The sequence below is a fragment of the Silurus aristotelis genome (assembly GCF_946808225.1).
Source record: "Silurus aristotelis genome assembly, chromosome: 28".
Taxonomy (NCBI): Eukaryota; Metazoa; Chordata; class Actinopteri; order Siluriformes; family Siluridae; genus Silurus; species Silurus aristotelis.
The window spans coordinates 16,443,870-16,468,869 of NC_139601.1; the positions used below are offsets into that span (position 1 = coordinate 16,443,870).

The following is a 25,000-nucleotide window of genomic DNA, read 5'->3' on the forward strand; positions in this document are numbered from 1 at the left end:
CTACACTATACACTCTATAATCTCTAATCTATACTCTACACTATACACTCTATAATCTCTAATCTATACTCTACACTATACACTCTATAATCTCTAATCTATACTCTACACCATACACTCTATAATCTCTAATCTATACTCTACACCATACACTCTATAATCTCTAATCTATACTCTACACCATACACTCTATAATCTCTAATCTATACTCTACACCATACACTCTATAATCTCTAATCTATACTCTACACCATACACTCTATAATCTCTAATCTATACTCTACACCATACACTCTATAATCTCTAATCTATACTCTACACCATACACTCTATAATCTCTAATCTATACTCTACACCATACACTCTATAATCTCTAATCTATACTCTACACCATACACTCTATAATCTCTAATCTATACTCTACACCATACACTCTATAATCTCCAATCTATACTCTACACTATACACTCTATAATCTCCAATCTATACTCTACACTATACACTCTATAATCTCCAATCTATACTCTACACTATACACTCTATAATCTCCAATCTATACTCTACACTATACACTCTATAATCTCCAATCTATACTCTACACTATACACTCTATAATCTATACTTTGCACTCTATATTTTATACTCTATACTCAATACTCTATTCCAATACACTATATTTAGTTGTACTCTATATTCTACTTTATACTCTCTATTCTATATTCTATACTTTGTACTCTACATGCTATACTCTATAGAATATACTCTGTACAACATATTTATGTACTCTATATTCCATACCCTGAACTCTGTACTGTATATTCTTTACTTTATAATCTATATTCTAGAATATAGAGTTCAGAGTGTAGTGTATATATTTGATACTTTATATTCTATACTCTCTATTTTATAATCTCTCTACACTGTATGCTACATCACTCTTTATTCTATACTCTAGATTCTGTACTCTATACACTATTATATACTCTATTGTGTTCTATACTCCACACTCTATATTCTACAGTCCGTACTCTCCCTGTGCCCCTCTGTGCGGTAGATACATTGAGGTGGAGGTCGTTTGTATAACAGCAGTAACAGTTGGTACTTGTTTGTTTAAATCTTTTGCATGCACTAACAACTGCATATAAGGAAGAGGATTGTGTGTGTGTGTGTGTGTGTGTATGCAAACGAAGCCTTGAGCTGTGTTTGAGATTGAAGTGTGAGGACTGTACAGACATTTCTCACTTGCTTTTTGAATTGGACTAGAAAAAAGTGTGTGTGTATCTGTGCCAAGTGGAGGCTGAATCCTTTCCCAATTATACTGAATGTTTTGGACTGTGTGTGTGTGTGTATGTGTGTGTGTGTGTGTGTGTAAAAACCCTTGGGCGATGCTGCTTTATCTTCTTTGCCCGTTAAGTGTGTATTTGTACTGTGGCGAGTGGATTTCCTACATGTCTAAAAGTGCGTGACTGAGAGAAGACACACACACACACACACACACACACACACACACACACACACACACATATATACACAGAGTTAAATGGTAAATATCTTAGCAGCTAACATCAGCCAAGCTCCTTTCTGATTTAACCCCCACCTCTTTTACAGCATCTTGATTCATTGCCCATGCCTTGTTTTGTGACATCACTATGGCAGTAAAATTAGGGGCGGAGTTTCTTATGCTGCTAAAGACAATTAAGCTAATGTTCACTCAGTAGCCTAGCTAGCTGTTTAGCGACTGATGGTCACATGAAGACTTGTGAGCATGAGCTACGTCTGACTCGCTAGAATGCTAAGCTAGCTATCAAGCTTACATCCAATTTGATATTTAATCTGAGGATTCTATTAGCATGGTCTTTTTTTTATTTTCTTTCCATTCTGACTCCATAAGTTACTGTGATGCTAACTCAGCATTAGCATGGTTAGCATCTTTGTCTTTTTTACACACACACACACACACACACACACACATCCTGTCTGCTAATCGCTTAGATCTAAATTACCCATTGGATGCTAATTATCTCTGTAACAAGGCTGGGAGATTTATTGAGGACAGAGAGGGATATGAGAGAGAGAGAGAGATATGAGAGAGAGATATGAGAGAGATATGAGAGAGAGAGAGAAAGCAAGGGATGAGAGAGAGAGAGAGAGAGATGAGAGAAATCAAGGGATATGAGAGAGAGAGAGAGAGAGAGAGAGAGAGAGAGAGAGAGAGAGAGAGAGAGAGAGAGAGAGAGAGAGAGAGAAAAGGATGAGAGATTGGGATATGAGAGAAATAGATGTAAGAGAATGAATGGGTGAGTGGTGTGTATGAGAGAAATAGATGTAAGAAAGAGAAATGAGAGAAATGGATGAGAGCGAGAGAGAGAGGGGGATATAAGAGAATGGGATTACAGAATGCTCTTTATGGAACTTTACTCCCTCATACTCTCCCCCTCATACTCTCCCCCTCATACTCTCCCTCATATACTCTCCCCCTCATACTCTCCCTCATATACTCTCCCTCTCATACTCTCCCTCTCATACTCTCCCCCTCATACTCTCTCTCTCATACTCTCCCCCTCATACTCTCCCCCTCATACTCTCCCTCATATACTCTCCCCCTCATACTCTCCCTCATATACTCTCCCTCTCATACTCTCCCTCTCATACTCTCCCTCATATACTCTCCCTCTCATACTCTCCCTCATATACTCTCCCTCTCATACTCTCCCCCTCATACTCTCTCTCTCATACTCTCCCTCATATACTCTCCCTCATATACTCTCCCCCTCATACTCTCCCCCTCATATACTCTCCCTCTCATACTCTCCCCCTCATACTCTCCCTCATATACTCTCCCTCATATACTCTCCCCCTCATACTCTCCCCCTCATATACTCTCCCTCTCATACTCTCCCTCTCATACTCTCCCTCATATACTCTCCCTCTCATACTCTCCCTCATATACTCTCCCTCATATACTCTCCCTCATATACTCTCCCTCATATACTCTCCCTCTCATACTCTCCCCCTCATACTCTCCCCCTCATATTCTTTCTCATATACTCTCCCCCTCATATTCTCTCCCTCATACTCTCCCCCTCATACTCTCCCTCATATACTATCCCTCTCATACTCTCCCCCTCATACTCTCCCTCATATACTCTCCCCCTCATACTCTCCCCCTCATACTCTCTTTCTCATACTCTCCCCCTCATACTCTCCCACTCTCCCCCTCATACTCTCCCCCTCATACTCTCCCCCATATACTCTCCCTCATACTCTTCCTCAGATACTCTCCCCCTCATACTCTCCCCCTCATACTCTCCCCCTCATACTCTCCCACTCTCCCCCTCATACTCTCCCCCTCATACTCTCCCTCCCATATACTCTCCCCCTCTCATACTCTCCCTCCCATATACTCTCCCCCTCTCATACTCTCCCTCCCATATACTCTCCCTCTCTCATACTCTCCCTCATATACTCTCCCCCTCATACTCTCCCCCTCATACTCTCCCTCTCATACTCTCTCTCTCATATACTCTCCCTCTCATATACTGTCCCTCATATACTCTCCCTCTCATACTCTCCCACTCTCCCCCTCATACTCTCCCCCATATACTCTCCCCCTCATACTCTCCCCCTCATACTCTCCCCCTCATACTCTCTCTCTCATACTCTCCCCCTCATACTCTCTCTCTCATACTCTCCCCCTCATACTCTCTCTCTCATACTCTCCCCCTCATACTCTCCCCCTCATACTCTCCCCCTCATACTCTCCCTCATATACTCTCCCTCTCATACTCTCCCTCTCATACTCTCCCACTCTCCCCCTCATACTCTCCCCCATATACTCTCCCTCATATACTCTCCCCCTCATACTCTCTCTCTCATACTCTCCCCCTCATACTCTCTCTCTCATACTCTCCCCCTCATACTCTCCCTCATATACTCTCCCCCTCATACTCTCCCTCATATACTCTCCCTCTCATACTCTCCCTCATATACTCTCCCTCTCATACTCTCCCCCTCATACTCTCTCTCTCATACTCTCCCTCCCATATACTCTCCCTCTCTCATACTCTCCCTCATATACTCTCCCCCTCATACTCTCCCTCTCATACTCTCCCTCTCTCATACTCTCCCTCATATACTCTCCCCCTCATACTCTCCCTCAAATACTCTCCCTCTCATACTCTCCCCCTTTATACTCTCCCCATATACTCTCCCTCATACTCTTCCTCATATACTCTCCCCCTCATACTCTCCCCCTCATACTCTCCCCCTCATACTCTCCCCCATATACTCTCCCTCATACTCTTCCTCATATACTCTCCCCCTCATACTCTCCCCCTCATACTCTCCCCCTCTCCCCCTCATACTCTCCCCCTCATACTCTCCCCCTCATACTCTCCCTCCCATATACTCTCCCTCTCTCATACTCTCCCTCTCTCATACTCTCCCTCTCTCATACTCTCCCTCTCTCATACTCTCCCTCTCATATACTGTCCCTCATATACTGTCCCTCATATACTCTCCCCCTCATATACTCTCCCCCTCATATACTCTCCCCCTCATATACTCTCCCCCTCATATACTCTACCTCATATACTCTCCCCCTCATACTCTCCCCCTCATACTCTCCCCCTCATACTCTCCCCCATATACTCTCCCTCATACTCTTCCTCATATACTCTCCCCCTCATACTCTCCCCCTCATACTCTCCCCCTCTCCCCCTCATACTCTCCCCCTCATACTCTCCCTCCCATATACTCTCCCTCTCTCATACTCTCCCTCTCTCATACTCTCCCCCTCATATACTCTCCCCCTCATATACTCTCCCCCTCATATACTCTCCCCCTCATATACTCTACCTCATACTCTCCCTCATATACTCTCCCTCATATACTCTCCCCCTCATACTCTCTCCCTCATATACTCTCCCCCTCATACTCTCCCCCTCATACTCTCCCCCTCATACTCTCCCCCTCATACTCTCCCCCTCATACTCTTCCTCATATACTCTCCCTTTCATATACTCTCCCCCTCATACTCTCCCCCTCATATACTCTCCCTCATATACTCTCCCTCATATACTCTCCCTCTCATATACTCTCCCTCTCATATACTCTCCCTCTCATATACTCTCCCTCTCATATACTCTCCCTCTCATATACTCTCCCTCTCATACTCTCCCTCTCATATACTCTCCCTCTCATACTCTCCCTCTCATATACTCTCCCTCTCATATACTCTCCCTCTCATATACTCTCCCCCTCATACACCCTCCCTCATACACCCTCCCTCATACTTCCTCTCTCTCGTACTCCCTCTCATACTCTCTTCCTCATACTCTCTTTCATACCCTCTCCCTCATACTCCCTCATACTCTCTTTCATACCCTCTCCCTCATACTCTCTCTCATACTCTCCCTCATACTCCCTCATAGTCCCTTATACTCTCTCTCATACTCTCTCTCTCATCTTTTTTTCTAAGGTTCTACAGTAGAAGAAAAACTGATAACTGAGACAAAGAACCCAAAAACTGCAGTGTAACTAACACACACACACACACACACACACACACACACACACACACACACAAACACACACACAGGAGTTGTGCTGGAGTTTTATGTTTTTGTCCTCAAGGCAGTAGAAGGAATAAAAGACACAAGGACTTGTAGACGTTTCCCTGTGTGTGTGTGTGTGTGTGTGTGTGTGTGTGTGTGTGTGTGTGTGTGCGCGTGTGTTTTTTGTCCTGGTCAGTTTTATGGGTTTATCGCCTCTTGCAGACGCGAACAGTAAAAATGCTGCCCACCACAAATCTGCAGCTTTGGCACGTGCACACACACACACACACACACACACACACGCTTGAGCTCTGTTAACTACATTTCTGTCAGTGTGAGACTTGGTTTTGTGGGGGTTGATCTTCTGCAGGCTTTGACATGTTTCTGCCTGTGTGTGTGTGTGTGTGTGTGTGTGTGTGTGTGTGTGTGTGTGTGTGTGTCATTGAGTTTAAACACACAGATTTGCTGCACTAGAGAGAAAACTTTCTTTTCTTTGTTTGATTTGGGACACACCCACTCTCATGCACAGATGATGGCATTTAAGTGCACTATATAGTGAACAGGGAGTGTGTGTGTGTGTGTGTGTGTGTGTGTGTGTGTGTGTGTGTGTGTGTGTGATTTGAGACCTGCTCACAGTGGAATCATTTTGGCATCTATGTGGATTATAAAGTCATTATTGGTTGTGTGGTTTGGGACACAGCCACAGTGGACAATATACAGTAAATATGAGGTGTTTGTGTGTGTGTGTGATATTGTCCACAGTGGACAATATCCAGCAAATAGTGTGTGCAAGTCTGTGATTTGAAACACCAGTCCCCAGTGGATTGATGGTGTGTATTTGGGACACGTGGGACAACACACAGTAAATATTGGGTTGTTGGGACACGTCTATAGTGGACCGATGCTGGTGTATTTGGTGACTGTATAGCAAATAGTGTGTGTGTGTGTGCGATTGAGGACATATCCATAGTGGATAATATAACGTGAATAGGCCCACAGTGCACACTATATAGTAAATAGGGTGTGTGTGTGTGTGTGTGTGTGTGTGTGTGTGTGAGAGAGAGAGATTTGGGACACACCCACAGTTGGCTCTTGTAAAGAAAGACTCTCTTGATATTCGGTAAGCGTCCGCTCGTGTCCCGAATTGCTTGCGTTTGGTTGGGAAGCGCACTCGTGCACTTCAAAAAGCAAAATTGAACAAGCGCCTTGTTGTTAGCATCACGTCCTCGAGCTCATTTAAATATTTACTGTTCCGCTTCAATCCAAAAAAATAAAAGCCAAAGTCAATTCCTCTCTGTGTGTGTGTGTGTGTGTGTGTGCGCGCTCGCCCTAGGGCTGCTAGAGGATACAAGCACTTCCTCCTTTATTTGGCTTTCAGGGCAGCAGTAGAAATATTTGTCGGCGGAAACGAGCGCTTGTCACATCGACTTTAAAGTTGCTGTCTGGCTGCGCAAGATGTAAAACACTAGCATGTCACGCTAATTACTCCCGAGTGCGGCGTCTCGCCCTAAATCACCCCATACATCCCAAATAAACCCCCGTTCCTCCTCACATCACTCCGCTTAAAGACCGCTGAAAGTTTTGTGTTGGGTTTTAATCCTCGCCGCGGTCATGCTAAGACTCCGAGGCTACTAATGTCTAGCGCGTGTGTGTGTGTGATGTCGAACGTTAGCTTGATGGCTAAATCTCAGTAATAACAGAGGGAATCTCAGTAATGATCAAACGTGAATAAAAGCATGGAGTCGTGACGCAGGAACGAATCGGAGTTTCAGTCCCAACTGAAAGATTCGCAGCAGTCACCTCACAAACGACAGGATCTGGGTCACGGTTGAGATCTCCGAGGAAAGAGTCCCGCCCCAAAAGATCGAACAATTCCAAACACTCGTCTTTATTCTCCTCAGGATTCGTGGCTCCGCGGCGTCTCCGAGACTGAGGAGCACGGCGATGAACTTTAGCTACGAGGCGAGCGGCCGAACAAGACTGCACGGTGTCGCCGATCGGGTTTCGCGTTGTATATTTTTGTACCCAACGCCTCACCTTTATCTACGCTCGCCGTAAACGCGCTCGCCGCTCAAAGGCGTTTGAAGGTCGAGTGTTGAGTCACGGCCGACTCTGTGAATGATTGACCTTTGTGTAAACGCTCGTGAGGGGCAGCGCAACAAAGCTCACTTGGGATTAAAGAAACGAGGGATTCGAGGGTCCTACTGTACACACACACACACACACACACACACACACACACACACACACACACACACACACACACACACACACACACACAGAGCATTCTCTCTCTCTGAATGTTATCTGTAAATGAGTGAAAGAATGAGGAAATGCAACAACACAACTGGTTTTAAAGGAACTTCGTTGACTACGATGTACACACACACACACACACACACACACACACGACCTTTGCCCTGTAATTGTACACTTTCTCTGAATCTCACTGGACCGGTTTTTATTCAGTAAATGCAAAACAGCAGCACTTGTATTACTTCCTTACACTATGTAGTCCTGTTACATCTGTGAAGCCACACCCCTTCAACTATACCACACCCCTTTAACTACACCATGCCCCCTTCACCTACACCACACCCCCTTCACTTACACCACTCTTCTGCTACTTACTCTACACCCCCTTCTCTTACACCACGCCCCCTTTACGCCCCCTTCACATACACCACACCCCCTTTTCTTACACCACGCCTCCTTCAATTAAACCACGCCCCTTCTCTTACACCACGCCCCTTCAATTAAACCACACCCTTTTAAATACACCAAACCCCATCTATTTACTCCACGCCACTTCACCTACACCGCGCCCCCTCTCCTTTCTCCTGGGTGGGTGTGGCTCAGTTTCTCTGTGTGTATAAAAGGTGTGTAAAATGAGCTTTAACAAAAAGGTGTGTTGATCTATAACTGTGTGTTTATTGTATTAGTATTTGTTGTGTGTGTTACAGTGTGGTTGTGTGTGTTTTAGAGCTGCAGCTATCGATTATTTTAGCAATCGATTATTCTACCGATCATTCCATCAATTAATTGGATACGAAGCGAGTTTTCATCAAAGAGCAGCACAAAACATCAGAGGAAATCAGACGAATCTTTTACAATGAACAAGTGATTTTTTTTTTTTATTTTTATTTTTTTCCTTTTTGGAAAAAGGAAATTTTTTTTATTGCTGAAATTTCACACACAAGTATCTGCAAAAACTGAACCCATTCAGTGCATTTAATTTCCATATTACATCAAAATGCAAACACAAAAATATAACAAAAAAAACATTAATAAAAATATAAAATCAATTCAAACGAATAAAAAAGGGAAACGCACTGTACAGTCTTTCCTTTGTTCTGAATCGTCTCCTCGCACCTCACTGGTTTCTCGCCATCTTTTGAGTCTGTCCAGGGGTCTCATTTATAAACATGGCCAACACAACACAACACAACACAACACAACACAACACAAACCGAGCAATGGTTGGGATTTCTAAAAAATAATCATAAAAAAACGTGACAACACGACTTTTGCATGTGAAGAGTCACGTTTCTAGCCTCGTTTTGTGTGTACGCCACGTGTAATAATGTGTGTGTGTTAGTGTGTTTGTTCCAGTGTAATGGAGTGTGTAACATTGTATTAGTGTTTGTTAGTGTGTGATGATGTTGTGTGTTGGAGTGTTGCAGTGTGTTGGTGTGTGTGTTAGTGTGTTGGTGTGTGTTGTCAGTGGTTGTTTAGTCTCCTCTCTTTCACTTTCTCCTTGCGACCCTTGAACTCGGTGAAGTGTGTGTTAATGAGCTGATAAGGTGAGGTGTGTTACAAATCAGCTGTCTGTATGGGTGTGTGTGTGGTAAAACCAGAAACGGCTCCATCCACCCCAAGACCAATGTCACCTTCAGTTCTTTTCTACTTAATTTCCCTCTATTTGACTCTAAGTGTCCTGTGTGTGTGTGTGTGTGTGTGTGTGTGTGTGTTTGTGTGTTCTCTCACCTTGTCTTTTACGGTGTTACATTTCCTATAAAACATGTTGGTGTAAATGTACTGGGCTCCGAAAAACGGCCTTATTCTGTCTGACAGAGGCCCCGCCTTCTTTATAGTGACTGACGGACAAAAAGGCCCCGCCTTCTTTAAAGTGACTGACGGACAAAGAGGCCCCGCCTTCTTTATAGTGACTGACGGACACAGAGGCCCCGCCTTCTTTATAGTGACTAACAGACGCTCTGCCCTGCTTTTTTCTCTAATGTGTTTGGTGTATAAAGATTTCTTTATTGAGAGTGTGTGTGTGTGTGTGTGTGTGTGTGTGTGTGTGTGTGTGTGTGTGTGTGTGTGTGTGTGTGTGTGGCGCTCACTCCCTCACCGATAGAGTCATTAACGCATCTTTTCATGCCCGGGCTTCGCGTTCCCCCTCGAGCTTTATCACACGGCATAATTATTTTATTATGCAAATGAAGAGCCGCCATTATTTCATTAGCGCCTCATGAATATTCGCAGCAGTAGATTAGGATGCAAATGAGGTGGCGAGTGTCCTCGCAAGCAGCCGACTCGGCCCTTACACGCCCATCAGGAGCCGTGTGTACGTCCGTGTGTACGTCCGTGTGTAAGTCTGTGTAATCGCCGACTAGACGATTATATCGCAGGGGCTGTGTGTTTTCACCAAGCGGAAATCTTTCTGCATTTTTATTTTCTTGTTTCGACCGTGGGGGAAATTTTGCTTCGTGCCTTGAAATTTCTAAATAAACCTTCCCACAACATCTCCACATCCACCCAAAATCTCCACAACGTCTCCACATCCACCCAAAATCTCCACCATGTCTCCACATTCACCCAAAATCTCCACAACTTCTCCACATTCACCCATGATCTTCACAACGTCTCCACATTCACCCATGATCTCCACAACATCTCCACATCCACCCATGATCTCCACAACGTCTTCACATCCACCCAAAATCTCCACAACGTCTTCACATCCACCCAAAATCTCCACAACGTCTCCACATCCACCCAAAATCTCCACAACGTCTCCACATCCACCCAAAATCTCCACAACGTCTCCACATCCACTCAAAATCTCCACAACGTCTCCACATCCACTCAAAATCTCCACAACGTCTCCACTTCCACTCAAAATCTCCACAACGTCTCCACATCCACCCAAAATCTTCACAACGTCTCCACATCCACCCAAAATCTTCACAACGTCTCCACATCCACTCAAAATCTCCACAACATCTCTACATCTACCCCAAATCTCCACAACATGTACCCCAAATCTCCACATCTCCACAACATCTCCAAATCTACCCAAAATCTCCACAACATCTAGCGGAACATCTTCCCAGAACACTGAATCTCATTAGAACGTTCAATACGGGATGTTAAAAAAAAAAAAGCACAGCTGAGGTGTCCACAAACTTTTGCCCGTACAGTGGTGTATAATTGGGAGCGTGAGAGAGCTGAAGAAGAGAAAGCTCGAGACGGAGGAATAGAGAGAGAGAGAGCGAGAGAATCTTGTCGTTCTTTTTCAGTCTGAGAGCGGATGAGAGTCACGCCGCCGCTCGCCTGATTTCCATACGCCGAATCCGCTCACGGTTTGACACGATGGAGAGAAAAATCTCCTCCTTTCTCTCAATCCCCCCTTCTTTCTCTCTCCCAATCCCTCTCTCATTCTGTCGTTCCTCTGCCAGGCCTGTGTGTGCATTTGCATGCGTTTGATGGCAGCGTCACCTTTTAAACGCCGCTAAGTCGACAACTTCTAAACGTTGAGTTTTGTGCTAATGTAAGAGAGGGAGTAAGAGAGAGAGAAGGATGAAGGGATGGAGAGAGAGAGAGAGAAATGTTTTTTTGGGAGATGTTGTTGCGCTGTTGAAATGTCAGCAGAATTAAAGCCCAATCCCGACTTTATAGGCCACGAAGCTGCTCAGAATTTTCCACGCGTTAAATCGCTGGATTTATCGGCAGCTTTATAAACCGACTACAGAGGGCGCTCTTGAGACCGCACAGCTACGTTCCTCTTAACCGAGAAATGTTGAGCATCTCGTTAGCGTCTCATTCTGGACTCACCTGTTAATAAAGGTGAAGGTGGGTGAAGCGTGAGAAACAGTCAGCTCAGGGGTTCATCTCTGCACCTCCGCAGGTTCCAGGCGACGTACACGAGGAGAAGCAGCGCGGGACACGTTTAATTAACGTCGTCCTCGTCTCCGTCCCTGCTATGAAAATGTAAATTCCGTTTGGGTTTTTCTTTTGTTTTTTTATCCCGACATGGCAGCAGTCTGGAGAAAAAGGTCAGGAGATGTTTCAGCGTGGAGGATCTGACCTTTTTCTTCACAGGTGATAACGAACATGGAGGGTTGAACACCGCAAGCGGCTTTTCTGAATTAAATCTGTGGAGGTTTTGAGGATCTGATTGACACGACCGATGTCTGGATGGGTGACCACCTGAGAACCTCCTCCATGGATCAGGATGGATGGAGGTGTTTGGATCAGAATGGATGGAGATGTTTGGAAGTGTTTGGATCAGGATGGATGGAGGTGTTTGGATCAAGATGGATGAAGTGTTTGGAAGTGTTTGGATGAGGATATATTGAGGTGTTTGGATCAGGATATATGGAGGTGTTTGGATCAGGATATATGGAGGTGTTTGGATCAGGATATATGGAGGTGTTTGGATTAGGATGGATGGAGGTGTTTGGATCAGGATTGACAGAGGTGTTTGGAGGTGTTTGGATCAGGATGGATGAAGGTGTTTGTGTTTTGGAGGTGTTTGGATCAGGATGGATGAAGGTGTTTGTGTTTTTGGAGGTGTTTGGATCAGGATGGATGGAGGTGTTTGTGTGTTTGGAGGTGTTTGGATCAGGATGGATGGAGGTGTTTGGGTCAAGATGGATGGAGAGGTTTGAAAGTGTTTGGATGAGGATAGATGGAGGTGTTTGGATCAGGATAGATGGAGGTGTTTGGATCAGGATGGATGGAGGTGTTTGGATCAGGATGGATGGAGGTGTTTGGATCAGGATGGATGGAGGTGTTTGGATCAGGATGGATGGAGGTGTTTGGAGGTGTTTGGATCAGGATGGATGGAGGTGTTTTGATGTGTTTGGAGGTGTTTGGGTGTTTGTCATGTTCTCTGCAGCATAGTGTATTTTTGTTCTTCAAGGAGAGGTGACCCATGACCTCAGGAGGAACTCGTCACAGAAATCAGCCCCCCCCCGCACACACACACACTCTCTCTCTCTCTCTCTCTCTCTCTCTCTCTCTCTCTCTCTCTCTCTCTCTCTGCAGTCTCTGACAGATTTCATGCAATGAAGCCTTCAGGAGTTTGTTTTTTGCACTCGTCTCGCAAGTAATGGAGAGAACGAGAGACAGAAGGAGCGAAACGGCAAAAAAGGAAGGATGACAGTGTCCTGAAGCTAGCATTCTCTCTCTCTCTCTCTCTCTCTCTCTCTCTCTCTCTCTCTCTCTCTCTCTCTCTCTCTCTCTCTCTTGTCTGTCTTCGTGCTCTTTCTTTAAGCCTACCGTCTTGTCAACTGAGTACACACACACACACACACACACACACACACACACACACACACACACAGGAGTGTATTTTCTCCCTGAGTCTAGAATTAGATCACGAAAACCGATCTCAAGTTTTTAATTTTCCCTCCGCACACGTCCTGATGGAAAGAACGAGAAGAACGTTTGTCATCTGTGATCCTTCTCTTCTCCTCTCTTCTCTGACTGTAGTGTGTGTTTTCTGGTAGAAGTGTCTCATTATCTGTGTGTGTGTGTGTGTGTGTGTGTGTGTGTGTGTGTGTGTGTGTGTGTGTGTGTTTTTCGGACACCTCGGCGTAAGATCCTGTGCTTTTTTTTTAACATCTCGTTCCATGCTCGCTGTTCTACTAGACATTGTGGAGATGCTGTGAAGATGTTCTTAATCAGCCACTAGAATGTGAGTAGGGTCAGGGTAGGGTCGTGGGCTGAGGAGGCCTGGGGTGGTTTTTCACATGGGGCTGGAGCTTAATAGCAGGAGCTCTCACGCACCCATAAAAAACAGATCTTTATGAAGCTTCACTGGAGAAGAAGTCAGGGTGTCCCAAAAAAAAAAATTTTTGGGACAGAGGTGTGTGTGTGTGTGTGTGTGTGTGTGTGTGTGTGTGTGTGTGTGCGCGTGCAATCAGGACGTAAATTCACGAAAGAGATGATGAGGATGATGATGAGCAACCACAGTTTGGAGAAGAACCACATCTGGCTGGAATAGTCAGGGTGTCCAAATACTTTTGGCTTGACAGGGTATATCGGTTGAGTCGGGTTTTTTTTCTCCGACAGCAGCAGAAGTCACCTGTGAAATGTTTTTGTGTGTGTGTGTGTGTGTGTGTGTGTGTGTGTGTGTGTGTGTGTGTGTGTGTGTGTGTGTGTGTTGAGAGATGAATCTAAGACAGCGAGGACAGCAGTGGGTTTCTGTCGGCTTGGTGTACGAGTGTGTATGTTTTCTGGTAGAAGTGTCTCATTATCTGTGTGTGTGTGTGTGTGTGTGTGTGTGTGTTTTCAGGCGGTTGCTCGTTCGACGACGGTCCCGCGCAGTGTGATTACCAACAGGATCCGTACGACGATTTTGATTGGACGCATGTCAGCGCTCAGGAAGTTCCCTACTTGTCCCCTGAACTGCCTCAAGGTGACACACACACACACACACACACACACACACACACACACACACACACACACACACACACACACACACACACACACGGATGGAATAAAATAAAAAAAATCCCACACAAAAATTGTCAACCTGCCATTAAACCCCTTTTCCTGCGTTAGAGACCCTGTGGGACACCGTCGCTAGGCAACAAGAAAACGCAGGTCTCTGCGCAGCGCTAGCTAACGAGCGCAGGCTAGCCATGTAGCTGTACCATGTAGCACGTCGTACCGTTCCCATGCAAACGGAAAGATCCGGAAACGTTTTCACTCATCTTTGGAAGACAATCTTGCTAGCATGCTAGTATTTGTGTATCTTGCGTAGTGCTAAATCCATCGTGATCAGCATGCTAGCGAATACGAGGCTAATCGTGTTTTGTATCATTTGAATCGCTCAGCTAATGTGGGTATGACGTTTTTCAATGTTACGCTATTATATTAGCACAAGCTATACTATTGAAATGCTGACGTTGTTAGCTGGTTTTGCTAGTGCTTGTTTTTAATATAGCGCCTAGTTTAGCATTTAAATAAAAAAATATAGTGATCATTTTACTCTCAGATACAAATGCAAGATAATCCGGGAAAAATCTAAACAAAAAAAACTTATAATTCTAATTAGCCTAACAGCTTGTTGTAGCACACGCCACGCTCCAAATTAGCATTACCTGGCTAGCGTCGTTCATCTTTTCTTTTTCTTTTTTGAAGTTGCATGTAAACACCAGGTCCGGGGAAAGGATTTAATTGTTAGCATACGAAGCCATAGCGATTAGCGCATGGTATAATATGCAGGCTTATTTTTTCCCTTCACTATATTACAATGGATTCTGAACTCGAGTTTGTTCTTGGACTTAGCTTACCATGCTAATTCAGGGCGCTTTGCTGTAATCAGGAACGCCGTCGCTAATTCTCGCTAGTTTTTTTTTTTTCTCTTTTTTTTTCCTCTCGTTCTCCGGAAGTTCTTGTCTAATTCCTCGCAGTGCATGAGGAGCTTTTCTCATTCCGTTAGCATTCTGGTACACAAAGCCGGCGTTGGAGGTGACCGTGCGGGAGATAGAGAACGCTCGACCTTGTCTCGTCACCTCTCCAACGTTTTTTTTTTTTTTCTTTTTCAAAGCCAGGAGCTTTTTCATTATTTCTTTTTACACACAGGAGGTTTCAGCGCTTTTCACTCGCAGGTACATTTCCTAATTAACACGAGATTAGGTAATTAATCACGCTTATGGACGGGGGACGGGGGAGAGGGAGGAACTGGGAGGTTGAAGAATGGGAGGTAGAAAGGACAAGGTGATCGGGATGGGGGACAGTAGATGAAAGGGGTGGGGGTAAGGGCAGGTTATGAGGGAAGGAGATGGGGGACAGAGGTTTGGAGACATGTGATGGGGGCAGGTGATGGGAGGGGAGATGGGGAAAGAGGTTTGGAGACATGTGATGGCGAAAGCAGTTTGGACACATGTGATGGGGGCAGGTGATGGGGCAGGAGAGATGGGGAAAGAGGTTTGGAGACATGTGATGGGGCAGGTGATGGGGCAGGGGAGATGGGGGAAAGAGGTTTGGAGACATGTGATGGGGCAGGGGAGATAGGGAAAGAGGTTTGGAGACATGTGATGGGGCAGGTGATGGGAGAGACAGAGGAAGGTGTTTTAACAGTGCATCCTTGGAACATTGAGGAACTTTAAATATAGGAATTAGTAAAAAGTTCAGAAGTTAAGTACAGAAGCTAAGAACATGTTTCCATAGGAACCTACGGTCCCTGAGAACATAACTACCTGGAAATGCACTTGTCTGTGAATATATGTTTCTGAACCTAGTGATAAACAGAACGTTGGAATATAAGGTGCTTGAAATGTAGGACGTAGGAACATGGGACCCTGGGGAGAAAGATTCTTTGGATTTTGGGGTCCCTATAATGTACGGCTCTTGAAGTATGGAATGTGAAAGCATCAGGTACTGGCAAAATGCAAAGATGGGTGTGAGAAATAAAGGCTCCTGAAAAAATTGGCACCTGGTAGTACGTTGCACCTGAGAACTTCATGGGAAGGAAGGGTTCTAGGAATACATAACCCTTGGCAATATCAGGGAATTTGAACCTTTAAAACATGGGAGCACAAGACCTTTGAAACAAAGAACCCTGAGAATATGGGACCTTCAAAACAAAGGAACTTGAGACCACAAGACTTTGGGAACACTAGACCCTAGGAGCACTGGACCTTAAGGACATAAGACTCTGGAAACACTAAAGGACAGGAGATCCTGAGAACATTACATGGGACTTTGGTAACAAAGGACCTCAAGGACCGGAGTCACTGAAAACATGGGTTAGACCGAGTGTTAGAAATTTAGCGTAGATCAGACTAACGTTAGCGAATATATTGAATAATCTATGTATGAGTGTTGTAGAACATTAGCATTAAGCCGAATGTGTGTTAGCATATTAGTGTAGATCAGACTGAATGCTAGTACATTTGCGTAGTCTGAAGTGTTAGCAGAACATTATAATCCTTCCATCCCACCACGGTACGCTATCAGTCTGATCTAATGCTAGCACATGATAGATGATGTCTGATCCAAAGCTAATACGGTTTATAAAAGGCACGTTTTTAATTCGCTTGCAACTAGCATGAACTGTAGCACACGTTCCCACGCGAGAGGCTACGTCACGCTCTACGTTCCTCAGAACACTGGTCTGGCGCGGGGGACGGGTCGAAACGGAGACGTGTCTCTCAGGTCGGTAACGTGGGCGCGAGAGAATGTGCGAAACAGTTAGCATGTTTATCGTTTAGAGACGCTCCCGTCTTTCGTTCTGGTGCTGCAGTGCATCATGGGAAGTCGTCTCCACCCACACGCTTACCGCGGCTAAATATGGAATCTGATTAGCGTATCTGGTGTAACCTTTGATACGGGAGGCGAAAAAAAAAAAAAGGAAGCGTGTTTTTGTTGAGCGACGAACGAAAGGGAGGATGACAGCTGAGGGGAGAGAGAGCGAGAGACAGACGTGTGTTTGACAGCCATCTTGTGATGTCTCTTAGAGGGAAGCGTGACGGCGGCCATGACACGTAGCTCATTTGTTTTGATACGCGCTGACATTGCCGATTCTCGTTACCACGACGACAATCATCCAGAGATAACGAAGTGCTCCTGCCTCCCTCATTCTCTTTCTTTTTCCTTCTTACTTTTCTTTTTTTCCTTCCTTCCTTTCTTCCTTTCTTTCTTTCTTCCCACCAATTACGTGGTTCTTCGTCATCATTATATTACTATACATGGTATTGGGACACCCAACGCCAACTGAACGAACCCGTATCTCTCTTACACACACACACACACACACACACACACACACACTGTAAAACACACAGTAAGGAAGAAAGTGGGTTTGAAGTAAAACTCCTGTACACGTGTGTGTGTGTGTGTGTGTGCGTGTGTTGGATTATTTAAACGCAGCCTGGGATTGCGGCTGCGGCGTCTAATCGAGGCGCTGAGACTAATTACCCGGTTTGGATCGTGGCCTGAACCAACACAACGGGGGGGGGACGCAAACTGGAGCGCATATCTGAAATTATTCATCAGAACTTTCCCAGTGTCTTGTTTTCCTGCCAGAGAGGAGGGGGGGGGGGGGGGGGGGAGAGAGAGAGAGAGAGAGAGAGAGAGAGAGAGAGAGAGAGAGAGAGAGAGAGAGAGAGAGAGAGAGAAGGACAGAAGGAAAACAACTTCTTGGCCACAACTCTTCATTCCATAACCCGAATCTGTTCATCTCGGGAGTTGTGAAAGTGGCGCCACTGCGGCGTCTGAAACAGATCTGTCCTACTGCTCTTTCTCTCTCCATCCCCATTGGTTGCTATCGTTTCTATGGCGACGGCCCGTCTGCGGGGACGGCAGGCTCCTGATGAACATGTTGTTTCGGGACGATGAACCACAGTGGAAGGAGTCTCCAGTTTCAGGAGTAAACTCCAGTCTTTACAGCTGCTCTAGACTAAGCGAGAAAAGGGATCAAAACGGGAAAGCGTGGCATTAGCGCGCTTATTAGCGTATTTTAATCGCGCTATTAGCATGTTATTAGTATACTATTAGCGTGTTATAAGCATGCAATTTCTCAGAAACCTGTGCCTGTCTCTCTGTCTGTCTTACTGTCTCGTTTTTTGTTTCTCTGTCTGTCTCATTCTCTGCCTTTCTGTTTGTCTGTCCGTCTCGTTGTCCGTCTCTCTGTCCTAGATTCTGTCTGTCTGTCTGTCTCACTGTCTGTCTGTCTCACTGTCTGTCTGCATCTCTCTATAATGTGATGTTGCAGGTTGGTGGTCAGATTTAAATAATAAAATTTATTAATTATTTGTGTGTGTGTGTGTGTGTGTGTGTGTGTGTGTGTGTGTGTGTACTCAGTCAGATGTCAGTTTATAGAGACTGATTTAAATAAGATGAGCTTCTTATTTGCGTTTGTACACACAGATCCTCTAATCCCCGTCCCGACTCTGAACCCAGTCTGAGATCTCACACACTTCATTCCTACAAACTTTACACCTCTCGCAGTCAGTCAGCGCGCAGTGTTATGAAACGTGTGTGTGTGTGTGTAGTGTAGTGTGTGTAGTGTAGTGTAGTGTAACAGCAGGTTTCGCACGTTCGCGCAGAGTGAATTTTTTTGAGCGAGTGCGAGACCAAAAACAAAAAAAAAGAAAAAGAAAGTTGAGACTCTCTGGAGAAGGAGCCTACAGCCTACAGCAGGAGGAAACACGCGCACACACACACACACACACACACACACACACACACACACACACACACACACTGTGATTAGGGTTACACACTCATCACCGTCTCTCACCACACACATCTCACACACACGCACGCACACACACACACACACACTGTGATTAGGGTTACACACTCATCACCGTCTCTCACCACACACATCTCACACACACACACACACGCACACACACACACACACACTGTGATTAGGGTTACACACTCATCACCGTCTCTCACCACACACATCTCACACACACACACACACGCACACACACACACACACACTGTGATTAGGGTTACACACTCATCACCGTCTCTCACCACACACATCTCACACACACGCACGCACACAGGATACAGATACATGGTGGCACGGTCAGGGGGAGTGGCCTGATATTCGAATAAGCTCCTTCTCTCTCTTTCCTTCTTTCTGTCTATCTGCTGTTTTTCTTCTTTGCCTGTCTTTCTGCTTATCTATCCGTCAGTCGGTCTTTATCTGCATGTATCTCTCTCCCTTCTATCTTTTTCTCTCTCTTTCTCTCACACTCTCTCCCTCTATCTCTCACTTCGTCTACCTCTCTTTTCCTTTTTCTGTCTGCTTTTTTCTTGTCAGTCTATCAGTCTGTTTTTATCTGTCTCTATCTCTCTCTCTCTGTCTCCCCACCTCTCCCTTGTTCTTTCCACCCCCCATTTACACTTTCTTTAGTTATCTATCTCTTTTTAGTCCATCTACTTCTTTCCTGTCTGCCTATCTTTCTCTCTTTCTCCATCTCTCTCTTTCTCCATCTCTCTCTCTCTCTCTCTCCCCCTCTCTCGGTGATGGTGGTGTTGAGAGTGGTTTAAAATCAGTACGTGGTGTTTTGGGCCAGTGAACGTTCCCCACTGTGATTTAGCTTTAACAACTGTGTGTGTGTGTGTGTGTGTGTGTGTGTGTGTGTGTGTGTGTGTGTGTGTGTGTGTGTGTGTGTGTGTGTGTGTGTGTGTGTGTGTGTGTGTGTGTGTGTGTGTGAACAGCCAATCTGACACGTTTGTGTTTGAAGTGTTATGCTGCATATTTCTTCGTTTTTATCAGAGGCTCAAATCTCGGCTCGATGATTTCACTTTCTGATTTCTGAACCTCTCTTACCTTCTCCCGTCTCTCTGACTGTCTCACCTTCTCCTGTCTCTCTGACTGATTTACCTGCTCCTGTCTCTCTGACTGTCTCACCTTCTCCCGTCTCTCTGACTGTCTCACCTTCTCCTGTCTCTCTGACTGTCTCACCTGCTCTTGTCTCTCTGACTGTCTCACCTGCTCCTGTCTCACCTGCTCCTGTCTGTCTGACTGTCTCTCACCTTCTCCTGTCTGTCTGACTGTCTCACCTGCTCCTGTCTCACCTTCTTCTGTCTGTCTGACTGTCTCACCTTCTCCTTTCTCTCTGACTCTCACCTGCTCCTGTCTCACCTTCTTCTGTCTCTCTGACTGTCTCACCTTCTCCTGTCTTTCTGACTGTCTCACCTGCTCCTGTCTCACCTTCTTCTGTCTCTCTGACTGTCTCACCTTCTCCTGTCTTTCTGACTGTCTCACCTGCTCCTGTCTCACCTTCTCCTGTCTCTCTGACTGTCTCACCTTCTCCTGTCTGACTGTCTCACCTTCTCCTGTCTGACTGTCTCACCTTCTCCTGTCTCTCTGACTGTGTCACCTTCTCCTGCCTGTCTATCTGTCTCTCACCTTCTTCTGTCTCACCTTCTCTTGCCTGTCTCTTACATTCTCCTGTCTCTCTGACTGTCTCACCTTCTCCTGCTTCATGCTTTTTCTGTCTGTCTGTATGTCTGTCTCACCTTTCCCTGTCTGTTTTCTCTACCAGTCAGTCTGCTTGTCAGGCAGTTTATACAGTACACTGTGTGTGCTCCACACACACACACACACACACACCGGAGACACACACACACACACACACACACAAACACACCAGACACACACACACACACACACACACACACACACACACACACACCGGAGACACACACACACACACACACACACACACACACACACACACACACCAGACACACACACACACACACACACACAATCACTATATCAGACCCACTCTGATTAAACTCCAGAAAGATGGAGCAAAAGATCTGTTACAAAAAAGCTGGTTGTGCTTTTCTGCAGTAACAGGAAGTGTCTGTCCCTTGTGCAGGTTCCTACATGATGGTGGACTCGTCCCAGCATGACCCTGGGGAGAGAGCACGCCTCCAGCTCCCCGTGATGAAGGAGAACGACACACACTGCATCGACTTTAACTACCTGCTGTACGCCACTGAAGGCTCCAGTCCTGGAACACTCAATGTCCTGGTCAAGGTCAATAAAGGACCAGTGGCCAACCCTATTTGGAACATCAGCACCCACACCGGGAACATCTGGAGGAAGGCGGAGCTTGCTGTTAGCACCTTCTGGCCCAACGAGTACCAGGTACATCAGCTCCAGGAACATCATCACATACACCATCACACCTTATTATACACACAGTCATTCACCATTACACACACACCATCACACCTTATTATACACACCGTCATACACCATCACACACACCATCTCGCACACCATCATGCACCATCACACACACCATCACACACACCATCATACCTTATTATACACACCGTCATACACCATCACACACACCATCTCACACACCATCATTCACCATCACACACACCATCACACACACCATCACACCTTATTATACACACCATCACACACCATCTCACACACCATCATTCACCATCACACCTTATTATACACACCATCACACACACCATCATACCTTATTATACACACCGTCATACACCATCACACACACCATCTCACACACCATCATTCACCATCACACACACCATCACACACACCATCACACCTTATTATACACACCATCACACACCATCACACCTTATTATACACACCATCACACACACCATCATACCTTATTATACACACCGTCATACACCATCACACACACCATCTCACACATCATCATACCTTATTATACACACCGTCATACACCATCACACACACCATCATTCACCATCTCACACACCATCATACCTTATTATACACACCGTCATACACCATCACACACACCATCATTCACCATCACACACACCATCATACCTTATTATACACACCGTCATACACCATCACACACACCATCTCACACACCATCATACCTTATTATACACACCATCATTCACCATCACACCTTATTATACACACCATCACACACACCATCATACCTTATTATACACACCGTCATACACCATCACACACACCATCTCACACACCATCATACCTTATTATACACACCGTCATACACCATCACACACACCATCATTCACCATCTCACACACCATCATACCTTATTATACACACCGTCATACACCATCACACACACCATCATTCACCATCACACACACCATCATACCTTATTATACACACCGTCATACACCATCACACACACCATCTCACACACCATCATACCTTATTATACACACCATCATTCACCATCACACCTTATTATACACACCATCACACACACCATCATACCTTATTATACACACCGTCATACACCATCACACACACCATCTCACACACCATCATACCTTATTATACACACCGTCATACACCATCACACACACCATCTCACACACCATCATTCACCATCACACACACCATCACACCTTATTATACACACCGTCATACACCATCACACACACCATCTCACACACCATCATTCACCATCACACACACCATCACACACACCATCATACCTTATTATATACACCATCATTCACCATCACACACACCATCTCACACACCATCATACCTTATTATACACATCGTCATACACCATTACACACCATCTCACACACCATCATTCACCATCACACACACCATCACACCTTATTATACACACCATCACACACACCATCATACCTTATTATACACACCGTCATACACCATCACACACACCATCACACCTTATTATACACACCGTCATTTACCATCACACACACCATCACACCTTATTCTACACACCGTCATACACCATCACACACACCATCACATCTTATTATACACACCATCTCACACACCATCACACACACCATCTCACCTTATTATACACACCGTCGTACACCATCACACACCATCATCACACAGTCACGCACTATAATACACCATCTTACACACACACACACACACACACACACACGCCATCACATGCCATCATTTACCATAATACACCAACACACACACACACACACACACACACACACACACACACACACACACCATATTCACTATCACGTTATCATACAGTCACACAGTCTCAGACAATAATTCACCATCACACACACACACACACACACACACACACACACACACACACACACACACACACCATCACATGCCATCATTCACCATAATACACCAACACACACACACACACACACCATATTCACTATCACGTTATCATACAGTCACACAGTCTCAGACAATCATTCACCATCACACACACACACACACACACACACACACACACACACACACACACACAATTATTCACAATCACACACCATAATTTACCATCTCTCTCACACACACACACACACACACACACACACACACACACACGACTGATGGCCAAAGTAACCAGTTTGACACCTTGTCTCTGCCAAAACAACATGACGTGAAACTGTGTGTGTGTCCACCTGTTCCTTTGGTCTGTCCTGGGTTCTGTTATTTATGTAGGTTGTGTCAAGCGTGTGTGTGTGTGTGTGTGTGTGTGTGTGTGTGTGTGTGTGTGTGTAATTAGATTATTTGCATTGAAAATGCTACAAAGCTGTTGAGTTCTTCACACTCTCGAAGAGCCACACACACACACACACACACACACACACACACACACACACACACACACACACACACACACACAGTCAATCATGTACTCAAAATGCTACTCGGGGTCAATTATGTTTTTCTCTCTCTCTCTCTCTCTCTCTCGCACGCACGCACGCACACACACACACACACACACTCCTCTTATTCTCTCCATCTTGCTCTTCTTTCTCGCGTAGCTCTAATTATGTTAGTTATAATGAATGTTCGTCATTCATTATCTCTCTGACGTGCACACGTTTTTCTCATTTTGTTTTCTTCTCTGTTTAAAAGCCCACACTGTTCCTCAGGAAACACACACACACACACACACACACACACACACACACACACACACATAAATGCACTACGCGTTTACTGTAAGTCTACACTGCGGGGCCAGAAGTTTGTGGACTTGTGTACGATTCTGTTCTTTTAGAACTTCAGTCCACATTTAGTTCCCATTCGATGCTCTAATGAGCTCCACTGTACTGGAAAGATGCTCTACTAGATGTTGTGCAGATGTTGTGCTCACGCAGCTGCTAGGGTGTTAGAAGGTTGGGTGAGGTGAGGAGTCCTGGGGTGATGTTCCAAAGCTCTATAGAAGGAGATCTTCTACATCTTCCATCCCATGGAAAGCAGATCTTCATAGAGCTTCAGCGTCCAACATTCAAACACCAAACAACATTCTGAAACTCTGATGCTGAAATGATTGTTGTGTGTAGGATTTGTGAATGTTGTGTGTAGGTTGTGTAAATATTGTTTGTAGGTTGTGTGTGTGTGTGTGTGTGTGTGTGTGTGTGTGTGTGTGTGTGTTGTATCATCTCTTCAGCTCGGCTTTTTACACTCCTTTACATCTTTTACGTCTTTTTGTTTCTCTCGTCTCAGGTGTAAGTGATATTTTTCCTCCGTCTCTACACTGATGACCTGCTTCTGACTGCAGCACTGACACACCTGATCACTCATCCACAACACACACTCCTCCTCTCATCCCCCTCTCCCTCACTCATCCATAACACCCACACCGAGAACACACTCCTCCTCTCATCCCACTCTCTCTCTCTCTCATCCCCCTCACTCATCCACAACACCCACACCAAGAACACTCTCA

At 45.3% G+C, this 25,000-nt stretch overlaps 1 protein-coding gene and 1 long non-coding RNA gene across 32 annotated transcripts in view; one reads left to right on the forward strand and one right to left on the reverse strand.

Moving 5' to 3' along the window:
- Positions 1-25,000, forward strand: part of ptprk (protein tyrosine phosphatase receptor type K) — a 104,460-nt gene that overhangs the window by 14,138 nt on the left and 65,322 nt on the right. For all 31 annotated transcript variants that reach the window (XM_083534358.1, XM_083534359.1, XM_083534366.1 and 28 more), the window contains 2 exons: positions 14,083-14,205; positions 21,155-21,426. In XM_083534358.1, coding sequence (XP_083390484.1) covers positions 14,083-14,205; positions 21,155-21,426 — 395 coding nt within the window. The remainder of the gene's footprint in view (positions 1-14,082; positions 14,206-21,154; positions 21,427-25,000) is intronic.
- Positions 19,509-20,591, reverse strand: LOC310722225. Its single transcript, XR_014532309.1, has 2 exons — positions 20,257-20,591; positions 19,509-20,121 (listed from the first exon to the last, which is right to left on the reverse strand). It is a non-coding gene; the product is annotated as an uncharacterized lncRNA (long non-coding RNA).